We start from the raw sequence: 21,914 nt of genomic DNA, 5'->3' as shown, positions 1-21,914 counted from the left end.
TCCCCCTGGCAACCCTAAATTCAATTTCTTTCTTTTTTCTTTTTTTGAAAATTTTATTTATTTATTTGACAGAGATCACAAGTAGGCAGAGAGGCAGGCAGAGAGAAGAAGGGAAGCAGGCTCCCTGCTGAGCAGATAGCCCGATGTGGGGCCGAATCCCAGGACTCTGGGATCATTAGCTGAGCCGAAGGCAGAGGTTTTAACCCACTGAGCCACCGAGGTGCCCCATGAATTCGATTTCTTATCATTGTAGAATACCACTCAAAGTGTGTTTCAGCTGATATTAACATAACTGTGTTAGGTTTCTACTAGCTTTTGTTTTCAAATGGTGTATATTCTTTTAGTTTTAAGTTTTATGAATTCTCTTGTTAGCTGGTAAATAGTTGCTCTTTACCAGTCCAACGTTTTTGTCTGTGTATTACATTTAATGTATGTGTATAGGTGTGTGCCTGTCTTCATTTCTGTGTGTCTGTGTATATTTGGATTTGGATTTAAATCTTACTAAATGTTTTCTATTTGTCCTTTTACTTTTTTTAAAAGATTTTTTTTTTTTTTGAGAGAGAGAGAGAGAGAGAGATCTTGAGTTGGGGGCAGAGGCAGCAGGAGAAGCAGACTCCCCACTGAGCTGGGAGCTGATATGGGGCTTAATTCCAGGACCCTGAGATCATGACCTGAGCTGAAGGCAGACGCTTAATGGACTGAGCCACCCAGGTGCCAGTCTTTTTACTTTTATTTTTCTCTTCATTCTTACCTTCTTTTGGATTACTTTTTAAATAATACACTTTATTTTTTAGAGCAGTTTTAGGTTCCCAGCAGTATTGAGCAGAAGTTGGGTTTCTGTATACCCTTTGTTCCTGCACATGCATAGTCTCTTCATTATCAACATCTTTACCAGATTGGAACATTTGTTATTATTGATGAACCTTATATCATCTAAAGTCTCTTATTTGCTTTAGGGTTCTTTCTTGGTGTTGTACATTTTGTATGTTTGGACAAATTTATAGTGGCCTAAAATATCACAGAGTATTGGGGCGCCTGGGTGGCTCAGTGGGTTAAAGCCTCTGCCTTCAGCTCCGGTCGTGATCCCCGGGTCCTGGGATCGAGCCCTGCATCGGGCTCTCTGCTCAGCAGGGAGCCTGCTTCCTCCTCTCTCTCTGCCTGCCTCTCTGCCTACTTGTAATCTCTGTCAAATAAATAAATAAAATCTTAAAAAAAAATCACAGAGTGTTGTAATTATTTTATCATACAGTTTAGGGCATCATTTTCACTGCCCTAAAAATCCTCTCTGTTCTGCCTATTCATCCCTCCCTCTCTTCTAATCCCTGGCAACCACTGATTTTTTTTTTTTCTTTCCCCATAGTTTTGCATTTTCTGGAATGTCCTATATATAGCTGTAATCATACAGTATGTAGCCTTTCAGATTAATTTCTTTCACTAAAGTTTCCTCTGTGTCTTTTTATAGGTTGACAGCTCATTTATTGTTTGTGCTGGTTTCTGGTTTGTCTGGATGTACTGTACCACACTTTATTTATGTATTCACCTATAGGAGGACATCTTGGTTGCTTTTGAATTTTGGCAGTCATGAATAAAGCTGCTATAAACATCCATGTGCAGGTTTTTGTCTGGATATAAGTTTTTATTTCCTTTGGGTAGAGAAACAATAAGGAATACACCCTTGATCATATGGTAAGAGTATGTTTAGTTTTTTAAAGAAACTGCCAAAATGTTTTCAAAGTGACTACATATTTGCACTCCCATTAGCAGTGAATGAGAGTTCCTGTTCCTTCTCATCCTTCCCAGCATTTGTTGTCAGTGGTCTGGAGTTTGGTCATTTTAATAGATGTGTAGAGGTTTCTCATAGATAACTTTTTATCATTCTGTTCTAACCCCTCTATTAATACATGCTTTTACTTTCTTTTTTTTTTAATTTTTTAAAAAGATTTATTTATTTATTTGACAGAGATCACAAGTAGGCAGAGAGGCAGGCAGAGAGAGGGGGAAGCAGGCTCCCTGCTGAGCAGAGAGCCCGATGTGGGGCTCGATCCCAGGACATGGGATCACGACCTGAGCCGAAGGCAGAGGCCTCAACCCACTGAGCCACCCAGGCGCCCCTGCTTTTACTTTCTTTATGAACCCTGTGAAACTCTTAGGGAACTGAATTCATTTTTACAACTCCTGACAGACATCTTATTGGTATCATGTACTTTAATTCTCTGTTTCTTTAGAAGTTGTAATGGTTTTGTCAGATTTCTTGTGTAAGGGCTGATTTTTAAAAAATGATTAAATTTATGTAAAAGGTGTTATTTTTTATTTGAATATTTGATAGAATTTATCAGTGAAACCTTCTGGTGTTAGAGTGAAATCTTTCTGGGAATTTGCTTGATAAATTTATTTTTGAAAAGTAGGTGTAGAGATGCTCCTATGTTGTTCTTGTGTCAAGAAGTAGACTATTTCATGTAACTTCTTGAATTTGTCGGAATAATGTTGTTTGTAGTATTATTATCCTGTTAATGTTTGTTGGATCAATAGTGTCGGTAGTGATAACCTCATTTTTTTTTTTTTAAAGATTTTTATTTATTTATTTGACAGAGATCACAAGTAGGCAGAGAGGCAGGCAGAGAGAGAGGAAGGGAAGCAGGCTCCCTGCTGAGCAGAGAGCCCGATGCGGGACTCGATCCCAGGACCCTGGGATCATGACCTGAGCCGAAGGCAGCGGCTTAACCCACCGAGCCACCCAGGCGCCCGATAACCTCATTTTTATTGTTGATACTGGTGATTTGTATTCTCAGTTTTTTGTTTTTTCCTTGACCAGTACTTATAGAACTTGTTAGTTTTGTTTACTCTTTTAAGAAAACAACATTTGGCTTCATTGATTTTTTTTTTAATTTTTTTTAAAGAATTTATTCATTTGACAGAGAGAGATCACAAGTAGGCAGAGAGGCAGGCAGAGAGAGAGAGAGAGAGAGAGAGAGGAGGAGGCAGGGAGCCCGATGCGGGACTTGATCCCAGGACCCTGAGATCATGACCTGAGCCGAAGGCAGAGGCTTAACCCACTGAGCCACCCAGGCACCTGGCTTCATTGATTTTTAAAGTTGTCTCCCTGTTTTCTATTTTACAGATTTCTCCTCTTATCTTTACTATTTTCTTTTAATTACTTTGTGTATATTTTGCTCTTCTTTTTTAACTTGTTATGGTAGCATATTAGGTCTTTGAATTTAGATCTTCTTTTATAATACAAGAATATAAAGATGTAAGTTGCCCTGCTAGCACCGCTTTTGCAGCGTGTCACAAAATTTGGTATGTTGTATACTTACTGCCATTCAGTTCAAAATGTTTTCCAATTTCCCTTGTGATTTTGTTTTTGACTTTTAAATTATTTAGGAGTATATTATTTTGCATTTATTGGGTTTTTTTTTTTCTAGGTATCTATTATTGGTTGCTAATTCAATTTCATTGTGGTCACTGATTACACTCTATAGAGGATTTAGTCCTTTAGAATTCATTGAGACTTATTTTAGGGCTTAGCTTACAGTTTGTGTTGACTGTACCATATGCCTTTGAAAAAGAACGTCTATTCTGTTGTTGGATATAGATAGTATTCTATAAATTTGAGATCGGGGCGCCTGGGTGGCTCAGTTGGTTAAGTGACAGCCTTCAGCTCAGGTCATGATCTCAGGATCCTGGGATTCAGTCCCGGATCGGGCTCCATGCTCAGTGGGAGCCTGGTTCTCACTGCTCTGCTCCCCCTGCTTGTGCTCTCTCTCTCAACAAATAATAAAATCTTTAAAAAAAAATGTCAGACCAAGGTAGCTGATACTCTTGAGCTCTTTTATAGGTCTTTTTTTTTAAAAAGATCTTTTTATTTATTTATTTGACAGAGAGATCACAAGTAGGCAGAGAGGCAGGCGGGGGTGGGGGGCGGTGGGAAGCAGGCTCCCCGTTGAGCAGAGAGCCGGATGTGGGGCTCCATCTCAGGACCCTGAGACCATGACCTGAGCCAAAGGCAGAGGATTTAACCCACTGGGCCACCCAGGTGGCCTTTTTAAAGATTTTTAAAGATTTTATTTATTTACTTGATGGAGAGAGAGAGAGAGAGACAGCGAGAGCAGAAACACAAGTATGGGGAGTGGGAAAGGGAAAGCAGGCTTCCTGCCAAGCAGGGAGTCTGATGTGGGCCTCCGTCCCAGGACCCTGGGATCATTACCTACACCAAAGGCAGATGCTTAATGACTGAGCCACTCAGGTGCCCCATATGTTTTGTTTAGATTGTTTATTTTAGAGGGAGGTGTGAGGGTCAAAGGGGAAGGGAGGATTTCATGCAGACTCCCCAGTGAGCATGGAGTCCAACTGGGGGCTCGATTCCACGACCCTGAGATCAAGATCTGAGCCAAAATCAAGAGTCAGACGCTTAACTGATTGAGCCACCCAGGCATTCCAAGCTCTTTTATGTCTTTACTGATATTTGGGAAGGATCTAATTCATCTGTTAGTTCCTGGTATGGTGTGTTAAATATCTGTTATGATGTGTGTTTCTTAATAATGTCAGGTGTTGCTTTATGTATTTTAAGGTGTCATTATTAGATGTAGATACTCTTCTTATGGTTGGATCTTCTGATGAATTATTCTTTTATCAGTAGGAAATGTCCCTTTTTAGCTGTGTAGTTTTTGTTTTATAGTGTTTTATGACATCAAAATAATCACTTCAGCCTTCATATTCTTACTGTTAGCATCATATATAATTTTCCCACCCATTTGCTTTATTTGCTTTAAACTTACCAGTCTTTATAAAAAGTGTGTCTCTTACGGGGCGCCTGGGTGGTTCAGTGGTTAAAGCCTCTGCCTTCGGCTCAGGTCATGATCCCAGGGTCATGGGATCGAGCCCCGCATTGGGCTCTCTGCTCGGCAGGGAGCCTGCCTCCTCCTCCTCTCTCTCTGCCTGCCTCTCTGCCTACTTGTGATCTGTCTGTCAAATGAATTAAAAAAAAAAAAAAAAAAGTGTGTCTCTTACAGGCAGGAAATGGTAGTATGGCCTTTTTTTTTTTTTTTAATGGACTCTGTCCCTCTCAGTCTCTGCCTTGACTGTTGTGTATAAATGACTAACATTTAATATAAATTAAAATTTGGATTGAGATCCCTTTTAGGATTTTTGTTCTTTAAAAAAAAATACTTAAAACAACTTTGACTAACATTTAATATAAATTGAAATTTGGATTGGGATCCCTTTTAGGATTTTTGGTCTTTAAAAAAATACTTAAAACAACTTTATTCAGATGTGATTGACATTCAGTATATTGTATATATTTAAAGTGAACAACTTGTTAAATTCTGACTTATGTATGTACCCATGAAATCATCAGCATAATTAAGGCAATGAACATACCCATCACTCTGAAAACTTTTTTCTTACTCTTTTGTACCGTATCTATACCAGCCCTCCTCTCCCCAGCCTTGTCCCAGGTAACCATTCATCTGCTTTCCATTACTATAGATTAATTTGTATTTTTCTAGTGTTTTATTTAAGTGGAATATATATGTGTATGTTTGCATGTGTATTTAGACACTCGAATGTATATATAGTATACACAGACAATATTTTTGTCTTGCTAATTTCCATGAGTGTAAATATTTTGAGACGGTTTTTGTTGTTACACGCATTAGTAGTTTATTCCTTTTTTTGTTCACTGTTTCCTTTGTATGGATATAGCAGTTTACTGTTTATATTTTTTAGGTGTTGCAAATTAAGCTACTATTAACATTTAAGTACATATTTTCTATAATCATTATCTTTTTTGGTCTTGGATAAATACTTAGGTGTGAAATAAATGGCTAGTTTATAATGATAAGTGCATGTTTAATTCTTTAAGGAGCTGACAAACTGGTTTTTAAAGTGGTTATAACATTCTGCATTCCCATCAGCAGCATATGAGAGTTCCAGTTTCTCTACATCCTCAACACTTGGTATGGTCACTCTTTCTAGTTTTTGCCATTCTAATAGGTGCGGAGTGGTATCTGTCTGCTTTTAATTTTCATTTCGTTAATGAATAGTAAGTTTGAGCTCTTCTTCACGTGGTTATTTGCCGTTCTTTTATTTTCGTTGGTGATGTCTGTGTTCAAAAATCTTTTGCCCATTTAAAAAATTGAGTTTTTTAATTGTTAATTTTTTATATAACAGCTTTATTTATATATCATACAATTGATCTATTTAAAGTATACAATTTAATGTTTTTAAAAATACTCAAAAACTTGTGCAGCCATCCTCACAGTCAGTTTTTGAAAATTTTCATGAAACTAAAAAGGTATTGTTACCATTATTAGCATTCACTCCTATTTCCCCTAAACACTTCTGCCTTGGCAACTATTAACCTATTCTGTGTCCATTTGCCCTATTCTGGACATTTGTATAACTAGAATCATAGAATATGTGGTCTTTTGTGATTGGGTTCTTTAACTTAGTGTACTATTTTCCAGATTTGTCCATGTTGCAACATGTCTAAGTAATTCATTTGTTTTAAGTGCTAACTGATATTCCAGTGTATCGGTATACCATGTTTTCCAGTTGATGGATATTTGGGTTGTTTTCACTTGGCTATTTTGAATAATACTGCTATGAACAAATAGTACTGCTGTGGACATTTGTTTCCAATATTTTTGTGTGTGGAAATAGGTTTTCATTCTTCAGATTATTCTTGGGAGTGTAATTCCCGGGTCATGTGTTTACTCTGTTACCTGTTTTAGAAATTGCCAGTCTGTTTCCCAAAGTGGAGGTACCGTTTTACATTCCCACTTACATTGCATTAGGTGTTGTATTTTTCTACATCCCATGTATATCAATACTTGATAATGTTTGTCCTTTTGGTTTTAGCCATCCTGGTGAATATGAAGTGATATTTCATTTTATTTTTTATTTTCATTTCTCTAATGACTAGTGACATTAAGCATCTTTTCATGTGCTTATTGTCCATTTATCTTCATTCCAAGAATTTGTGTCTTTTAATTGGGGTGGTTAATTTACATTTAATGTGATTGATTGGTTAGATTTAAATCTGTCATCTTGATACTTGTTCTTTATTTTTTTTAAGATTTTATTTTATTCTATTTCATTTTTATTTATTTTTTTTAAAGATTTTTATTTATTTATTTGACAGAGATCACAAGTAGGCAGAGAGGCAGGCAGGGAGAGAGAGGGGGAAGAAGGCTCCCCACTGAGGAAAGAGCCTGTTGGCAGGGCTTGATCCCAGGACCCTGGGATGGTGACCTGAGCTGAAGGCAGAGGCTTTAACCGCTGAGCCACCCAGGTGCCCAAGATTTTATTTTATTTTATTTTATTTATTTTTTTAAAAAGATTTTACTTATTTATTTATTTGGGAGAGAGAGAGCATGAGAGAGGAGAAGGTCAGAGGGAGAAGCAGACTCCCTGTGGAGCTGGGAGCCTGATGCGGGACTCGATCCGGGACTCTGGGATCATGACCTGAGCCGAAGGCAGTTGCTCAACCAACTGAGCCAGCCAGGCGTCCCACGATTTTATTTTTTAAAGTAATCTCTACACCGTACTTGGGGCTTGAACTTACAACCCCAAAATCAAGAGTCATATGCTCTACTGACTGAGCAAGCCAGGGACCCCAATAGTTGTTTTTTATTTGCTCCATTTGTTTTTTGTTCTTTCTTTTTCTCTTTCTCTCTTTTTCCTTTCCCTTTTTTTGGCCTTCTTTTGAGATGTTTATGATTCTGTCTTTTCTACTTTGTTGTGTTATTAGGCATAAATGTTGTTATGTTGTGTTAGTCATTGTCTAGGGCTTAAAGTTTATATCTTTTTTCTCAGTATAGTTTACCATCAAGTGATATTATTATACTATTTCTCAATGTAGTAGAAGATCCTCAAAATCATATAATTCCATTTCTTTCTTTTTGGCTTTTATGCGGTTATTGTCATGTTTATCTTTATTATAAACCCTACAACGAATTCTTACTATTTTTGTTTAAGCAGTTGTTTACTGTGGATCTTTTTTATATCTTCTGTGTCTGTACTTAATTCTCTGAACCTATGGAATGGAGAACCAGGGTTCCACATTGGAAACTCAATTTCTGTCCCTTTTTTTTTTTTTTAAAGATTTTATTTATTTATTTGACAGATGGAGATCACAAGTAGGCAGAGAGGCAGGCAGAGAGAGGGGAAGGGAAGCTGGCTCCCTGCTGAGCAGAGAGCCTGACCTCGGGGCTGGATTCCAGGACCTTGGGATCATGACCTGGGCAGAAGGCAGAGGCTTTAACCCACTGAGCCACCCAGGCGCCCCATGAGTTCTCTTTAAGACTTCTGCTGAATCTGGGGTGGGCATGGGTTAAAGGAAAATAAAAATTTCCAAAGTTTTCCTACCATTTTTAAATTGCCTTTTTCTTTTTTTCTTTTCTTTCTTTTTTTTTTCTTAAGATTTTATTTATTTATTCGACAGAGAGACAGTGAGAGAGGGAACACAAGCAGGGGGAGTGGGAGAGGGAGAGAAGCAGGCTTCCGGTTGAGAAGGGAGCCTGACACAGGGCTTAGTCCCATAACCCCGGGATCTTGACCTGAGCCGAAGGCAGACACTTAACAAATGAGTCACCCAGGCGCCCCAGGTTGCCTTTTTCTTATTAGTGTTTGGTTGCTGCAAACCTTTTACTCTCTTTAACAGAGTTGTAACAAAGTTGATTCTGACGGGTCCTGCTTGGTTTTTTGATATTTCCTTGGTGGAATGTGCTTTTGGAGCTGTCAACTCCACTATTTTTGCTGACATAAATCTGGATAGTTTTGCCTTCCTTTAAATTTTCTTTGGTTTGTTCTGAGATACAGTTAGGTTCTTTGGAAATGGATCCTTACAGCTTCTTGCTCTTATGATTTATTAGTTGGGTCTAGAGCAGTGCTTGGTCTAAGGGTAAATTATTCCTGCTACTGAGGCAAGATCATTCTGAGAATTCACATAACCAATGCCCTGTAAGTTGAGTTTTTCTAGTCTGGCTAGGGAGACCAAGCCATGTTTCTGGCTCTTTGTGTCTGCCGGATACTCTTTCCTTTAATTCTTCTGGGTGGTTCTTTTTCCAGCTTCAGGTAATTTCTTCACTCATATGTACTCTCCTTTCATATTCAAGTGGTGTTCTCTGTGTATCTCTGTCTGTGAGTGTTTGTTCTCTATGTGAAGAACTTTCATTTCTGGTACTTTGACTGCCAGTTTTCACGGCCTTGGTTTCACCTAATCTGAACTTTGGGAGTGTCCTGAGCTTGGCCTCCGTTCCTTTCCTTGTGCCTTGGCCTGAAGGAACTCCAAAGTGCTAATGTTGTATATATTTTCTTCTGACCTACTTTGTTGTTGCCCTCTAACTCTGTTTTCATCTATGTCTAAATTGCTGTTAATCCCACCCATTCATTTTCTTTTTTTTTTTTTTAAGATTTTATTTATTTATTTGACAGAGAGATCACAAGTAGGCAGAGCAGCAGGCAGAGAGAGGGGGAAGCAGGCTCTCTGCTGAGCAAAGAGCCCACTGTGGGGCTCAGTCGCAGAACCCTGATACTGTGACCTCAGCTGAAGGCAGAGGCTTAACCCACTGAGCCACCCAGGCGCCCCCCCCCCACTTTTTTTTTTTTTTTTTAAGGAATGAGAGAGAGAGAGTGCACACGTGTACAAGTGGGGAGGGAAGGTGGGAGGAAGAGAGAACCTTAAGTAGGCTCCACGGAGGGCTCGATCTTACGACGCTGAGGTCATGACCTGAGCTGAAATCAAGAGTCAGATGCCTTACTGACTGAACCACCCAGATGCCCTCTGCCCATTGATTTTTAACAAATTTTTATTTTTACATCTGGGATTTTTGGTTTACTGTTACAGTTTTCAGTTCTTGGAAGAAATTTTCAATTTGTGTTGTATGTATTTGAATGTAATAAGGATACTTATTTTAATGTCTGTGGCTGAAACTCCAAAATATAGATCTGTTTTGATTTTCTTGTTTCTGCTGGTTTTCATTTATGTTGTTTTATCTCTCATGTGTTTCATACTTTTTATTCTGCTGAAAATGGTAATGAACCAATAGTAGTTATTTATAGTCAAAATTACATTGTTTTCCTTCAGAGAGGCTGTATATTTGCTTCTCTCCGGTGCCTATGGGCACTTGTAATTTAGTCTTAGATGAGTCCAGTTTCAGAGTTTGAGATGATCAAAGCCTTAGTGCAGTCTCTTTGAGGGTCCATGTACTTTTTATTATTCTGGCTTGTAGCCCTTCAGTGTTTCAGGTGGAAGGGGGTTGGAGCTTCTTAGTTCCCCTTTTCCCTCAGTTGTCTGATGGACCTAGGTAGGTCCCTGTTCTTTTGGCCTTCTGAGTTTGTCAGAACCTCCTTTCACTTTTTTTTACTTGTTTTCTCTGAAGTAGGCAGATGACTCTTGGGTGGCAAAAGTGGCCAAAAGCTGTACTCACCTCCCTGGACTTTCATCTTTTCCAGTTTTGGCTCAATAATTCCTCATTAGCACATCTTTTTGATACCTTCACACATTTTAAAAAATTAAGCTTTAATATTTAATATCAATTATTAAAATATTTTAAATATAAATTGAAATAGTAAAATAATGAATGTTAGTACTAGTATTTAAAGTATCAACATTAACAAAATCTAAAATTTTATTACTGATATTTAAGATTAAAATATCAAAATTTTTATTTTTATTTTCCTTTTTTGTTTTGAAAAGGGGGAATAGGGGCAGAGGGATAGAGAGAGAGAATCCCAGGTAGGCTACATGCCCAGCGAGGAACCTGATGTGGGGCTCAATCCATGACCCTGAGATGATGACCTGAGCCCAAATCAAGAGTCAGATGCTCAACTGACCGACCCACCCATATGCCCCTTATTTTATCTTATTTTTAAAGTGCTTTTCAAGAAATAATATTGATTTGAATTATTTAGTGTACTCTTATAAGAAGTATCAGTGTTAGCATTTGATTGAATTTTAAAAATGTTTTATTTGTGTTACTATCCTGGAGAAATGATTGAGTGCTTTATCAGTAGTGGTTTGAATATTCAGTCAGTAATGAGAATTTGCTCATGTTTTGTTGTACATTTACTTAACATAGGCATTTAAAAGATCTCTTTAGAAAGTTAAGGATTTTATTTATGTTTCAATAAATTTTATTGAAAACTGGAAAATGACATTACTTTTATTTATTTTTAGGTTGGGCTCATGTGGTTTGTGCCCTGTATATTCCAGAGGTACAGTTTGCCAATGTTTCTACAATGGAACCAATTGTTTTACAGTCTGTTCCACATGATCGTTACAATAAGGTACAGTAGATATTATTTTATTGATGTTCGGATATAATTGTTCTAAAGCTGGGAACTATAAAGGATTTTTTTGTATTTTGTTTTATTATAGGCCTTCATTAAAAATTTTAAATCATATGCCTCCCATCAGATTTGAAAAAAAGTATAATTACTAAATGGTAAACAACAATTATTAAAATATGTTCTAAAGTCATAGGAGAACAAAGAAAACTATATACCTTTTGCTAACCTAGATATTCAGTATTTTAACATTTAAATGACATTTAACTTCTCATAGATTTGTCCTTTAGGAGTTATTGGTTTTTATATTCTTTCAAACATAAAGATTCTATTAAATTTGAATTAATCATTATTTGGTATAACATTTATTATGATATAAAATATCCTTTCTTAAAAATAATCCTGTTAGAGAATATTACTTGCTCCTTTTCCTTTCCCAAATTATTTTCTATCCTCAAGATAGGATTTCTGTTGTTGGCTTTTTCTTAAAAACTTACTTTAATTTTCTTTGCCTTTTTTTCACCCTGTATCTTTGTATTGATTAGTACATAAATATTATTTCTTCATTCTTTTGTGTGTTAGATGACTTTTGTTTTATCCAGTGTGTCTTTAAATACAGTGTTACCATTTAATACCATTTCTGTGGGGAAAAGGTATCATCAGTTCTGAGGTTTCAAATATTTTTGTTAAGTGTTTTATAATGTAGATTATTAATATTTATATTTAAAAATTTAAAATATAGGAAACGGAAAAATACAAGACAGAAATTGTCCTAAGTCTTGTCTTTTGTGATCCTTTTAGATTTTTGTGTGTGCATTTTTATATATAGTATTTGTAAAAAAATGGTTTATATTTCTTATACTGTTGTGTGTTTTTGAAACTTTATCAATCCTGAACATCTTTCTGTATCCATTAGATTTCTGCCATTATTTTTAGTGGATACTTAGCATGGAATACAGAGTGTCATTAGTTTTGATAAATTAATTTCATCAAAGGAATCCCTTACTTTGAAGGGCCTCATTTGGCTTTGGCTTTGGCTTTGGCTTGTATATGCCAATAGAATCTCTGTGTAAAAGGCTGTGAATATTTTGGAAACATCTGTAAATGTATTGTATGAAATTGTCCTCTGAAATACAGTTTGAAATTTATACACATGAGTAATATGTGAGGTTACTCATAACCTTACATCCTGTTAAGTGTACTGTGTATTACCATTAAAACAATCTTTGCTGTTCTTTTACTTATTTAATTAAAAAAAGACTATTTATTTATTTTAGAGAGAGAGAGAGAAAGAGAGAGCTCCTGAGTGCAGAGGGAGAGGGAAAGGGAGAAGCAGACTCCCCACTGAGCAGGGAGCCTGACATGGGGCTTGATCCCAGGAATCTGGGATGGAGCCTGACATGGGGCTCGATCCCAGGACTCTGGGATCATGACCTAGGCCAAAGGCAGCCATTTAACTGACTGAGCCACCCAAGTGCCCCCTTCACTATTCGTTTTAATGAAAAATATTAGGCTGAATATTTTATAGTTAAAAAATGTTATTCATGTTTACTAATTGACCTTGAATACCTCTTTGTTCATTTTAGTACTGTATTTAAAAAATTTTTCTTACAAAATGTTTTTTATATTAGAGATTTTTTTCTTTTGTCTTGTATACTTGCTGTGTATGCTGTTTACCATAATTTAACATTTGCTTTTTTTTGCTAACATTTGCTTTTTAACTTTCATTATGTCTTCATGGTTTTTATTGTTATGGTATTTTAGCAGGTTATTTTTTTCTAGTTGAGAAGTTTAACATTTTTTATATAATTTACAGAGCTATTTTCTATTGTTTCTGCTTTTGATGCCACACAAAGAAAATTTTTCTCTATGCTAATGTATAAATTTTTTATTAGTGCTTTCAAGTTCGTATTTTTAAGTCCCTTTATTGCTCATCAAGTTCATATTTTTAAGTATTTTTCTTTTTACTTTTGAAGTAATTTTAAATTTACATAACGGTTGCATTAATAGTACAAAGAGCTCTTCCTCTTGTAAACCTTTTCAGAGTTATTTATCAATATATGGTGACACCCCAGAATGCTTTTTTTTTTTTTTTTTTAAAGATTTTATTTATTTATTTGTCAGAGAGAGAGAGAGGGAGAGAGAGCAAGCACAGGCAGACAGAATGGCAGGCAGAGGCAGAGGGAGAAGCAGGCTCCCTGATGAGCAAGGAGCCCGATGCGGGACTCGATCCCAGGACGCCGGGACCATGACCTGAGCCGAAGGCAGCTGCTCAACCAACTGAGCCACCCAGGCATCCCAGCTTTATTTGTTTTTAAAAATTAATTAATTTATTTATTTGAGAGAGAGCTCGAACATGAGTTGAGTGGGGAGGGGCAAAGGGAGAGGGAGAAACAGACTGTCCACTGAGCAGGATCCCAAGGTGGGGCTCCATCCCAGGACCCTGAGGTCATGACCTGAGGCAAAGGCAGCCACTTAACCAGCTGAGGCCCCTCCAGGCGTCCCCCAGAGTGCTTTAGTTTGCATTTCCTCTAAGAAAGGACTTTTTTCTCCTGCATAACCAGGGTACTCGTCATCAAAAAGAGGAAATTAACTTTTATTCATTATTGCTGTAATCCACCAACCTCATGATTTCCCTGATTTTCATTCCCGTTTTCCCCTATTTTTCCAGTAATGCCTTTTATAACAAAAAGATCACAGATTGTACTTTGTCTTGTAAGTCTCCTTTAATCTTCAGTAGTAACTCAGTCTTTCCTTCAGTTTCATAACTTTGATCCTTCTGAGGATTGCAGGCCAGTTATTTTGTTGAATGTTCTGCTATTTGGATTTTCCTCATGATTAAATTTAGATCTTGTATTTTGGCAGGAATATCACAGAAGTGATGCCTTATTCTCATTGCATCCCGTCAGGTGGTACATGATTTCAGTTTTTCCCATTGATCACTTGATTAAGGTGGTGTCTGTAAGGTTTCTTCACTGGGAAGTTAATCTTCTTTCCCTTTATAATAAAGCATTTTTTGAGGAAGTAGTTTGTATATAAATATTTGTTCCTTGTGCCTTTTACTCACTAATTTTAGTATCCATTGTTATTTCTTGCCTTAGTTTATTACTGTGATTGATAACAAGTGGTGGTTTTCTGTTTCCACCACTTGTTCTGCATTCATCAGATGGCATTCCACCTTAGGGAATAACTTTTCTCTGTGTCCCGTTTATCTGTTTATATTAGTATAGACTAATATGGACTTATGTGTTACTATTTTATTTTAATGAGTCATTCCCCCATTACTGTCATCTATCTTCAAGCTGGCTTCTGTGTGTTTTGGTATTTTGTGAGCTCTTTATTTGGACACAGCAGTATGTTCCCAGGCTCATCTTGGATCATTCCTGATGATCCCTAGCCCTGGAATCATCACCTGTTTCTCCAAGGAGTCTTGATTTCTTTTAGAAACCAAAGTGGGGGCTAAGTGTGATGATGATGATGATGATGATGATTTTTAAGGATTATTCTTAAGGATTTTATTTATTAGAGAGAGGGAGAGATACAGAGGAAATGGCAGGCAGAGGGAGAAGGCTCCTCACTGAGCAAGGAGGCCGATTCCGGACTTGATCCCAGGACTCTGGGATTATGACCTGAACCAAAGGCAGACGCTTAACTGACGGAGCCACCCTGGCGTCCCACTAAGTGTGATTACTGTTATTGGGATATTGCTAATCCCAGGCCCTCTCAGTGGGAATAGCTAGGAAATAAATGTATGTATGTGTGTGTGTGTGTGTGTGTGTGTGTGTGTGTGTGTGTGTGTATATATATATATATATATATATATATATATATATACAGAGATATATACACATTCACATCAATATTTTTTCAGTGCTTATCTCTATATTTTGAAGTCTGTGAGGTCACAATGATACTTCTGATTCAATATATGAATATATATTATAGATATATCTATATGTATTTTTAAATATAGAGAGCTAGAACCATAAACTCTTAGTATTTTCTCCAAATTGAATCCAACAATGCAGGGTTTGTTTTATAAAATTTTTCTTTTCATGTTTATGACTCTCATCTCAACAGTAAAAAACCTGACTCCCATTATCCTCAATGAATTTACTTATTTGATCAGTCTCTCTTGTATTAACAGATGGATTGCTACGATCCTCTAATGCTGCAGTCATCCTAACCTTGTTTGGATTCTACACTTCACTCTGGGTTGCTGTTGCTTCCCTGTGTTGGCTGCCCTTTTCACCATTTTTGGGATTTGATACTCAGCTTTAGTCATTGCTTCCTCCCTCTTCTCTCAAATGGTTGGTCTCCTCACCTTGCTTAGGCTTTGGCACTCCACCACCCTACCCTCAGCACCCTTATGGGAGCTTACTTTGCTGGGGCTTTGACACCTGTGTTAGACTTCCCCACTTCCCCAGCATGGATGCTGCCATGCTTGGACCCATCTTACGGCTCTAAGACTAATGTACTCAAGGAGTAAGGGAAAGAAGAAGGAAGAATGGACTATTTAGATATAAATCTTTTATCCATTTAGAGTTTATTTTATCATATGTATCAAATATAGACATATGTGTCTACATTTTCCCCTTCCACATAGCTTTTTCAACACTATTGAATAATCTGTGTTTTACAGAGTAATTTGAAGAGTACATGGCTCTTGATCTCAGGGTTTTGAGTTCGAGCCCCATACTGGGTATAGAGATCACTTTAAAAAAAAGAAATGAAATACTGTTTGTTTTTTTTTTTTTTAAAGATTTTATTTATTTATTTGACAGAGAGATCACAAGCAGGCAGAGAGGCAGGCAGAGAGAGAGGAGGAAGCAGGCTCCCCGCTGAGCAGAGAGCCCGATGCGAGGCTCGATCCCAGGACCCTGAGATCATGACCTGAGCCGAAGGCAGCGGCTTAACCCACTGAGCCACCCAGGCGCCCCAATGAAATACTGTTTTGATCATCATTAAATTCTTGGCTGTTTTTGACATTTTTTTCTGTTCCATTATTGCATCTGTTTATTCTTACCCTAGTACCTATTCTAAATTATTATGGCTTTATGTACATTTTAGTACATGGTAGAATAAATATTGTTACATCTTTGTTTTTCCAGATTAACATTAGGACTAACAAAATACAGTTTTGATTGTATTAGTGTTACAGTGAAATATTGTTTTGAGGATGAATTGATCTCTTTATAATATTGAATCTTCACTTCTGGAAACATGGTATTTCTCTCCATCAAGCTCATTTTACAGTTTTCCTTATATGAGGGTGCTATATGGTTGACCCTTGAATGTGGGAATTAAGGATGTCGACTCTTCCGCAGTCAAAAATCCACGTATAACTTTTTTTTTTTTTTTTTAAAGATTTTATTTATTTATTTGAGAGAGAGACAGTGAGAGAGAGCATGAGCGAGGAGAAGGTCAGAGGGAGAAGCAGACTCCCCATGGAGCTGGGAGCCCGATGCGGGACTCGATCCCGGGACTCCGGTATCATGACCTGAGCCGAAGGCAGTCGTCCAACCAACTGAGCCACCCAGGCGTCCCCCACGTATAACTTTTGACTCCCAAAAAACTGAACTACTGGTGGCCTACTGTTGGCCAGAAGCTTTATCAAAAACTAGTTGATAAACACGTATTTTATATATTATGTGTATTATATACTGTATTCGTACAGTAAAGTAAGCTAGAGAAAAGAAAATATTATTAAGAAAGTCGTAAGAGAGACAACTATCATATGATCTCCCTGATATGAGGAAGTCGAGAAGCAACATGGGGAGTTTGGGGGGGTAGGAAAAGAATAAATTAAACAAGATGAGTTCTGGAGGGAGACAAACCATAAGAGACTCTTAATCTCACAAAACAAACTGAGGGTTGCGGGGGGGGCAGGTGGGGGAGTGGGTGGTTGGGTTATGGACATTGGGGAGGGTATGTGCTATGGTGAGTGCTTTGACGTGTGTAAACCTGGCTATTCACAGACCTGTACCCCTGGGGCTAATAATACATTATATGTTAATTAAAAAAAAGATATATTTACAGTGCTATGCTATATCCCACATATAAGTAGGCTGGCACGGTTCAGTCTCAACAGTGCTCATGAGTCAGCTCTCTTCCCTGTTTCTTGGATTTTTATGGTTGTTGATTTGTATAGTTAACCTTAAAAGCATAATAATATTCTGTTCATGATTATTCAGGGTAGCTAATAGGCACGTAATTCTGAAATGATAGGAACAATTGGAAAATGGATTGTTGAGTTTTGGAAGACACCATTTTAGTGGATGGTAGTAAAGAGTGTTGAAGAGCATTTATTAATGTATTGGTCTCTTACTGTGGACCTATTTTATATCAAGCATTGTGCTAGACACTGGGAATTCAAAGAAGCATAAAATGCAGGGTTTTTTCCATATGCCACTCCGATTTAGAAAGATGGTTGGGCGCCTGGGTGGCTCAGTCAGTTAAACATCTGCCTTTGGCTTGTCCTGATTTCAGGGTCCTGGGATCAAGCCCTGTGTCAAGCTCCTTGCTCAGCGAGAAGTCTAATTCTCCCTCTCCCTCTGCCTCTTCCATTTATAACGTATGAAAATAGTAATAATATATGTTATAAATACAGGTTTCTGCAGCTATCAAAAGTAAACCATTCCTGTAAAACCTTTCCTAAGCTGAAATTGGTATAAAATTGAGAGAGCAGTTACCATTAATTTATATGGAAAAAGTTTTGAGCATTCCCAGATTAAAAAAATAGCCTTTCTTAAACTTTTCTGATACCTTAGGACTCACCGGTATAACAAATGCACAAAATAAACTGAGACAAAGCACAGATGGTTACAGACATAGTTCAAAGCTCTGGAGGCTTGATGTGGAGATGCTCAGTGTAGTTCTTGGGAAGGAGCTTGGCAGTGCCATTCATGCTGCTCTGGGTGTGTGCTGCCTCTGTAATGGCTCAATGCAAAGCAAATGTTGAACACCACTTTCCCTTTTTGCCTTTTCTCATAAAAGCAAAAATCCTTTTCGGATTGTTTTTAGTTAGCAAAACAGGTATTAATGTAAGCCTTATAAAATCAAAGTGGCATAGCACAGACTTTTGAAAAATGGGGGATACCCGTAATAATAATAAATGTGAATGGCGTATTATGGAACATAATGAAAAGGAGGGATTACTTTTGCCTAAGGAATTGAATAAAGCATACAAAGAGATTAAGGACTTTGCAGAATAACTAGGAATTTGACCTGTGGAAAAAGGCTTAAATAATAATTCCAGACAGAAAGTAAACATAAATTAGTGCAGTAAGTACAAAGGGAAGGTGGTAGCAAGTTCATAAAATAATAAATAATCTTGTGTGGTGAAACATAGTGGGATTTAGGAAAAAATAAAACAAACCAACAAACAAAGAGAAGAAAACTTTGTGAATGATCGGAAGGGGAATTTTCTAGAATATCTGTGTAGTGTTTCTAAATTGCAGAGAACTCATTGTGTTGACTTATTATGTTGTAAAGTTTTCTATATGTCCCTAAATGTATAACAGCCAGTTTTTGTACCATTTATCACCAGGTTCTGTTTTTAATTAATTAATCAATTAATTATTTTTTAAAAATATTTTATTTATTTATTTGACAGGGAGAGAGAGATCACAAGTAGGCAGAGCAGGAGGCAGAGGGAGAGAGGGAGGCAGGCTCCCCGCCGAGCAGAGAGCCTGATGTGGGGCTTGATTCCAGGACCGTGAGATCATGACTTGAGCCGAAGGCAGGAGCTTAACCCACTGAACCACCCAGGCGCCCCCTTTTTAAAAATGTTTTTGGCCTCTCAGGTTGTATCAATCAGTTCTTCATTTCACGGACATACACATTTTGTAATAAACAATGAATGGTATATGTTACCTTTAAGTTACCTTTTTTATTTTAAAAAGATTTTGTTTATTTATTTTAGAGAGAAAGAACTTGTAAGCCTGGGGTTGGGTGGATGGGAAAAAGGGATGAAGAGGGAAAGAATCTCAAGCAGACTCTGCGCTGAGCTTGGACCCTGACATGGGGCTTGATCTTAGGACCCTGAGACCATGCATGACCAGAGCCAAAACCAAGAATTGGACACCTACCTGATGGAGCCACCCAGATGCCCCTTTATGTTAGTTACCTTTTAATAATTTTTTTTTCTTTAAAGATTTTATATATTTATTTGACAGAGAACGCAAGTAGGCAGAGAGAGAGAGAGGAGGAAGCAGGCTCCCCACTGAGCAGAGAGCCCAATGTGGGGCTCAATCCCAGGACCCTGAGATCACAACCCGAGCCAAAGGCAGAGGCTTTAACCCACTGAGCCACCTAGGTGCCCCCCTTTTAATAATTTTTAAGAAATGTGAAGACTGGGGCAACAGAGATTTTTTTGAAGTTTTTGATGGTAGAGACTTGTGTTTTTCAGAGTCAAGGAAGCATTTTATTTTATTTTATTTTATTTTAATTATTTTTATTTTTAAAGATTTTTTTTTTTAAAGATTTTATTTATTTATTTGACAGAGAGAGATCACAAGTAGGCAGAGAGGCAGGCAGAGAGAGAAGAAGGGAAGCAGGCTCCCTGCTGAGCAGGGAGCCCGATGCGGGATTTGATCCTAGGACCCTGAGATCATGACCTGAGCCGAAGGCAGTGGCTTAACCTACTGAGCCACCCAGGCGCCCCTAAAGATTTTATTTTAAAGTAATCTGTGCACCCAACATGCAGCTTGAATTTACAGCCCTGAGATCAAGTCATATGCTCCACTGACTGAGCCAGCCAGGCTCCCCAGGAGGCATTTATTTTAGAAAGCTACGATTTCCAGGGAGTGGTTGGTAGATGATGTATGTATTCTGTATATATGCTTTTGAAGAGGCTTTATTTATTGATGGCCACAAAGAAATGAGTGTTTGTGAGTAAAGGAAGGGTTATAATAGATCAAACAAAGAACACCATAAAAACATGGCGTCATGTAACTGTAAAAGCTTAAAGGTGGAGGAATACTTAGAAATTGCTAGCCCAATATCCCTTCAATTTTTTTTTTTCAAAAGGAATGGTAGTGGGATAACTATTAGAAGTGTTGTTTTGTTTTGCTTTTTAAAGATTTTATTCACTTATTTGAGAGAGAGAGGCAGAGATAGTGACAGAGAGCTTGAGCTGAGAGGAGAGGGAGAAGCTGAGCATGGATCCCAGATCCAGGACTTGATCGCAGGATGTTGGGGTCATGACCTGAGCCGAATTTAGACTCTTAACTGACTGAACCGCCCAGGCCCTCCAAGAAGTGTTGATCAATATATTTAGCATCTGAGTGGAAAAGTTTGAAAGTACTAAATATTCTCTCTGATTTTGGGGTTCCTCATTAGTGCCATTTAAAAAAGCTAGGTTTCAGATAGTGGAGCTGAACATTCCATGTGTGCATTCATCTGGCCAACATTTATGTATGGCGTGCCCTGTTCTATATCAGACACTACTGGAAGCTTGAGGAATACATAAAGCTCCTACCTGGTAGATAGATGGGCACAAATTATTGATCGTTAGGTAGTATAGTATGTGCAAGAATTCTAGAATACAGAGAATGTCTACTTAATGTGGTGTAACAGGGCTGAAGAGAAGCGAGAAGCAGGGTATCTTAGACTAGTTTGTAGCTTCTCTGAATTTTGAAGAGAGGCTCCAGGTGCTGGCTGTGAGGAGAGGAAAGAAGGAGGAGCACACCAGTGGCTTTTACTTTTACCGACTGAAGGAGCAAAAGCTTTGAAGGAGGAAATAGAGTGAGAGGGAGAGAGTGTGAGGGTAGTGGTGAGGGAGAAGGGCAGTATAGCTAAGAGTTTGAATGTGATATGTAGAATGCTGAGAGAGGTCGTCAAGGACCAGATTTTCAAAGGCCTCCTATATCATGTTAAGGATTTTGAATTTTATTTCTGTTGAAAGGTTTTTATATTTATGTGGAAGGAGTGTGCTCAGGTCTACCTTTTTTTCTTAAAGATTTATTTTTTATTTATTATTTTTCTTAAAGATTTATTCATTTGAGAGAGAGTGTGGGGTGGGGAGGGAGGGGGCAGAGGGAGAGTATCTTTAGGCAGACTCCCTGCTGAGAGCAGAGCTGGATCTCACATCCATGCGATCATCACCTGAACCAAGATCAAGTACCGGGATGCCTGGGTGGCTCAGTGGGTTAAGCCTCTGCCTTCGGCTCAGGTCATGATCTCAGGGTGCTAGGATCGAGCCCCGCATCAGGCTCCCTGCTCAGCGGGGAGCCTGCTTCCCCCTCTCTCTCTGCCTGCTGCTCTGCCTGCTTGTGATCTCTTTCTCTCTGTCAAATAAATAAATAAAATCTTAAAAAAAAAATAGTTGATCTACCAACTCCATAGGTCTGCCATTCTAAAGGATAATGAGAGGAGGATTGTGAGAGGGAAGATGGACAAGAGTAGTTACTTAGACATTGTTTTGCAGTGTTCCAGAGATAATAATGAGGGTCCGAAATAGAGTAGTATTAGGAATAAAGGAACACATATTTAGTAATAAAAGAGTTTCGATTGACCAGGTATGATGATTAGTGTGACACACAAGATGAGGGAGGAAGAAAAATGAGAATCACTTTTAAGCCTCAAGAAGGTAAGTACTGGGCACATCATCATCACCTAAG

At 37.9% G+C, this 21,914-nt stretch overlaps 1 protein-coding gene across 1 annotated transcript in view; it reads left to right on the top strand.

The window, feature by feature from the left end:
- The window catches only part of LOC111155496 (MLLT10, histone lysine methyltransferase DOT1L cofactor), a 234,588-nt gene that overhangs the window by 73,338 nt on the left and 139,336 nt on the right, over positions 1 to 21,914 (top strand). The window contains exon 5 of the mRNA XM_022515655.1: positions 11,183 to 11,292. Coding sequence (XP_022371363.1) covers positions 11,183 to 11,292 — 110 coding nt within the window. The remainder of the gene's footprint in view (positions 1 to 11,182; positions 11,293 to 21,914) is intronic.

The sequence above is a fragment of the Enhydra lutris genome, unplaced genomic scaffold, assembly GCF_002288905.1.
Source record: "Enhydra lutris kenyoni isolate GAN:26980312 unplaced genomic scaffold, ASM228890v2 scaffoldscaffold42, whole genome shotgun sequence".
Taxonomy (NCBI): domain Eukaryota; kingdom Metazoa; phylum Chordata; class Mammalia; order Carnivora; family Mustelidae; genus Enhydra; species Enhydra lutris.
This window is presented reverse-complemented; position numbering and strand designations above follow the sequence as displayed.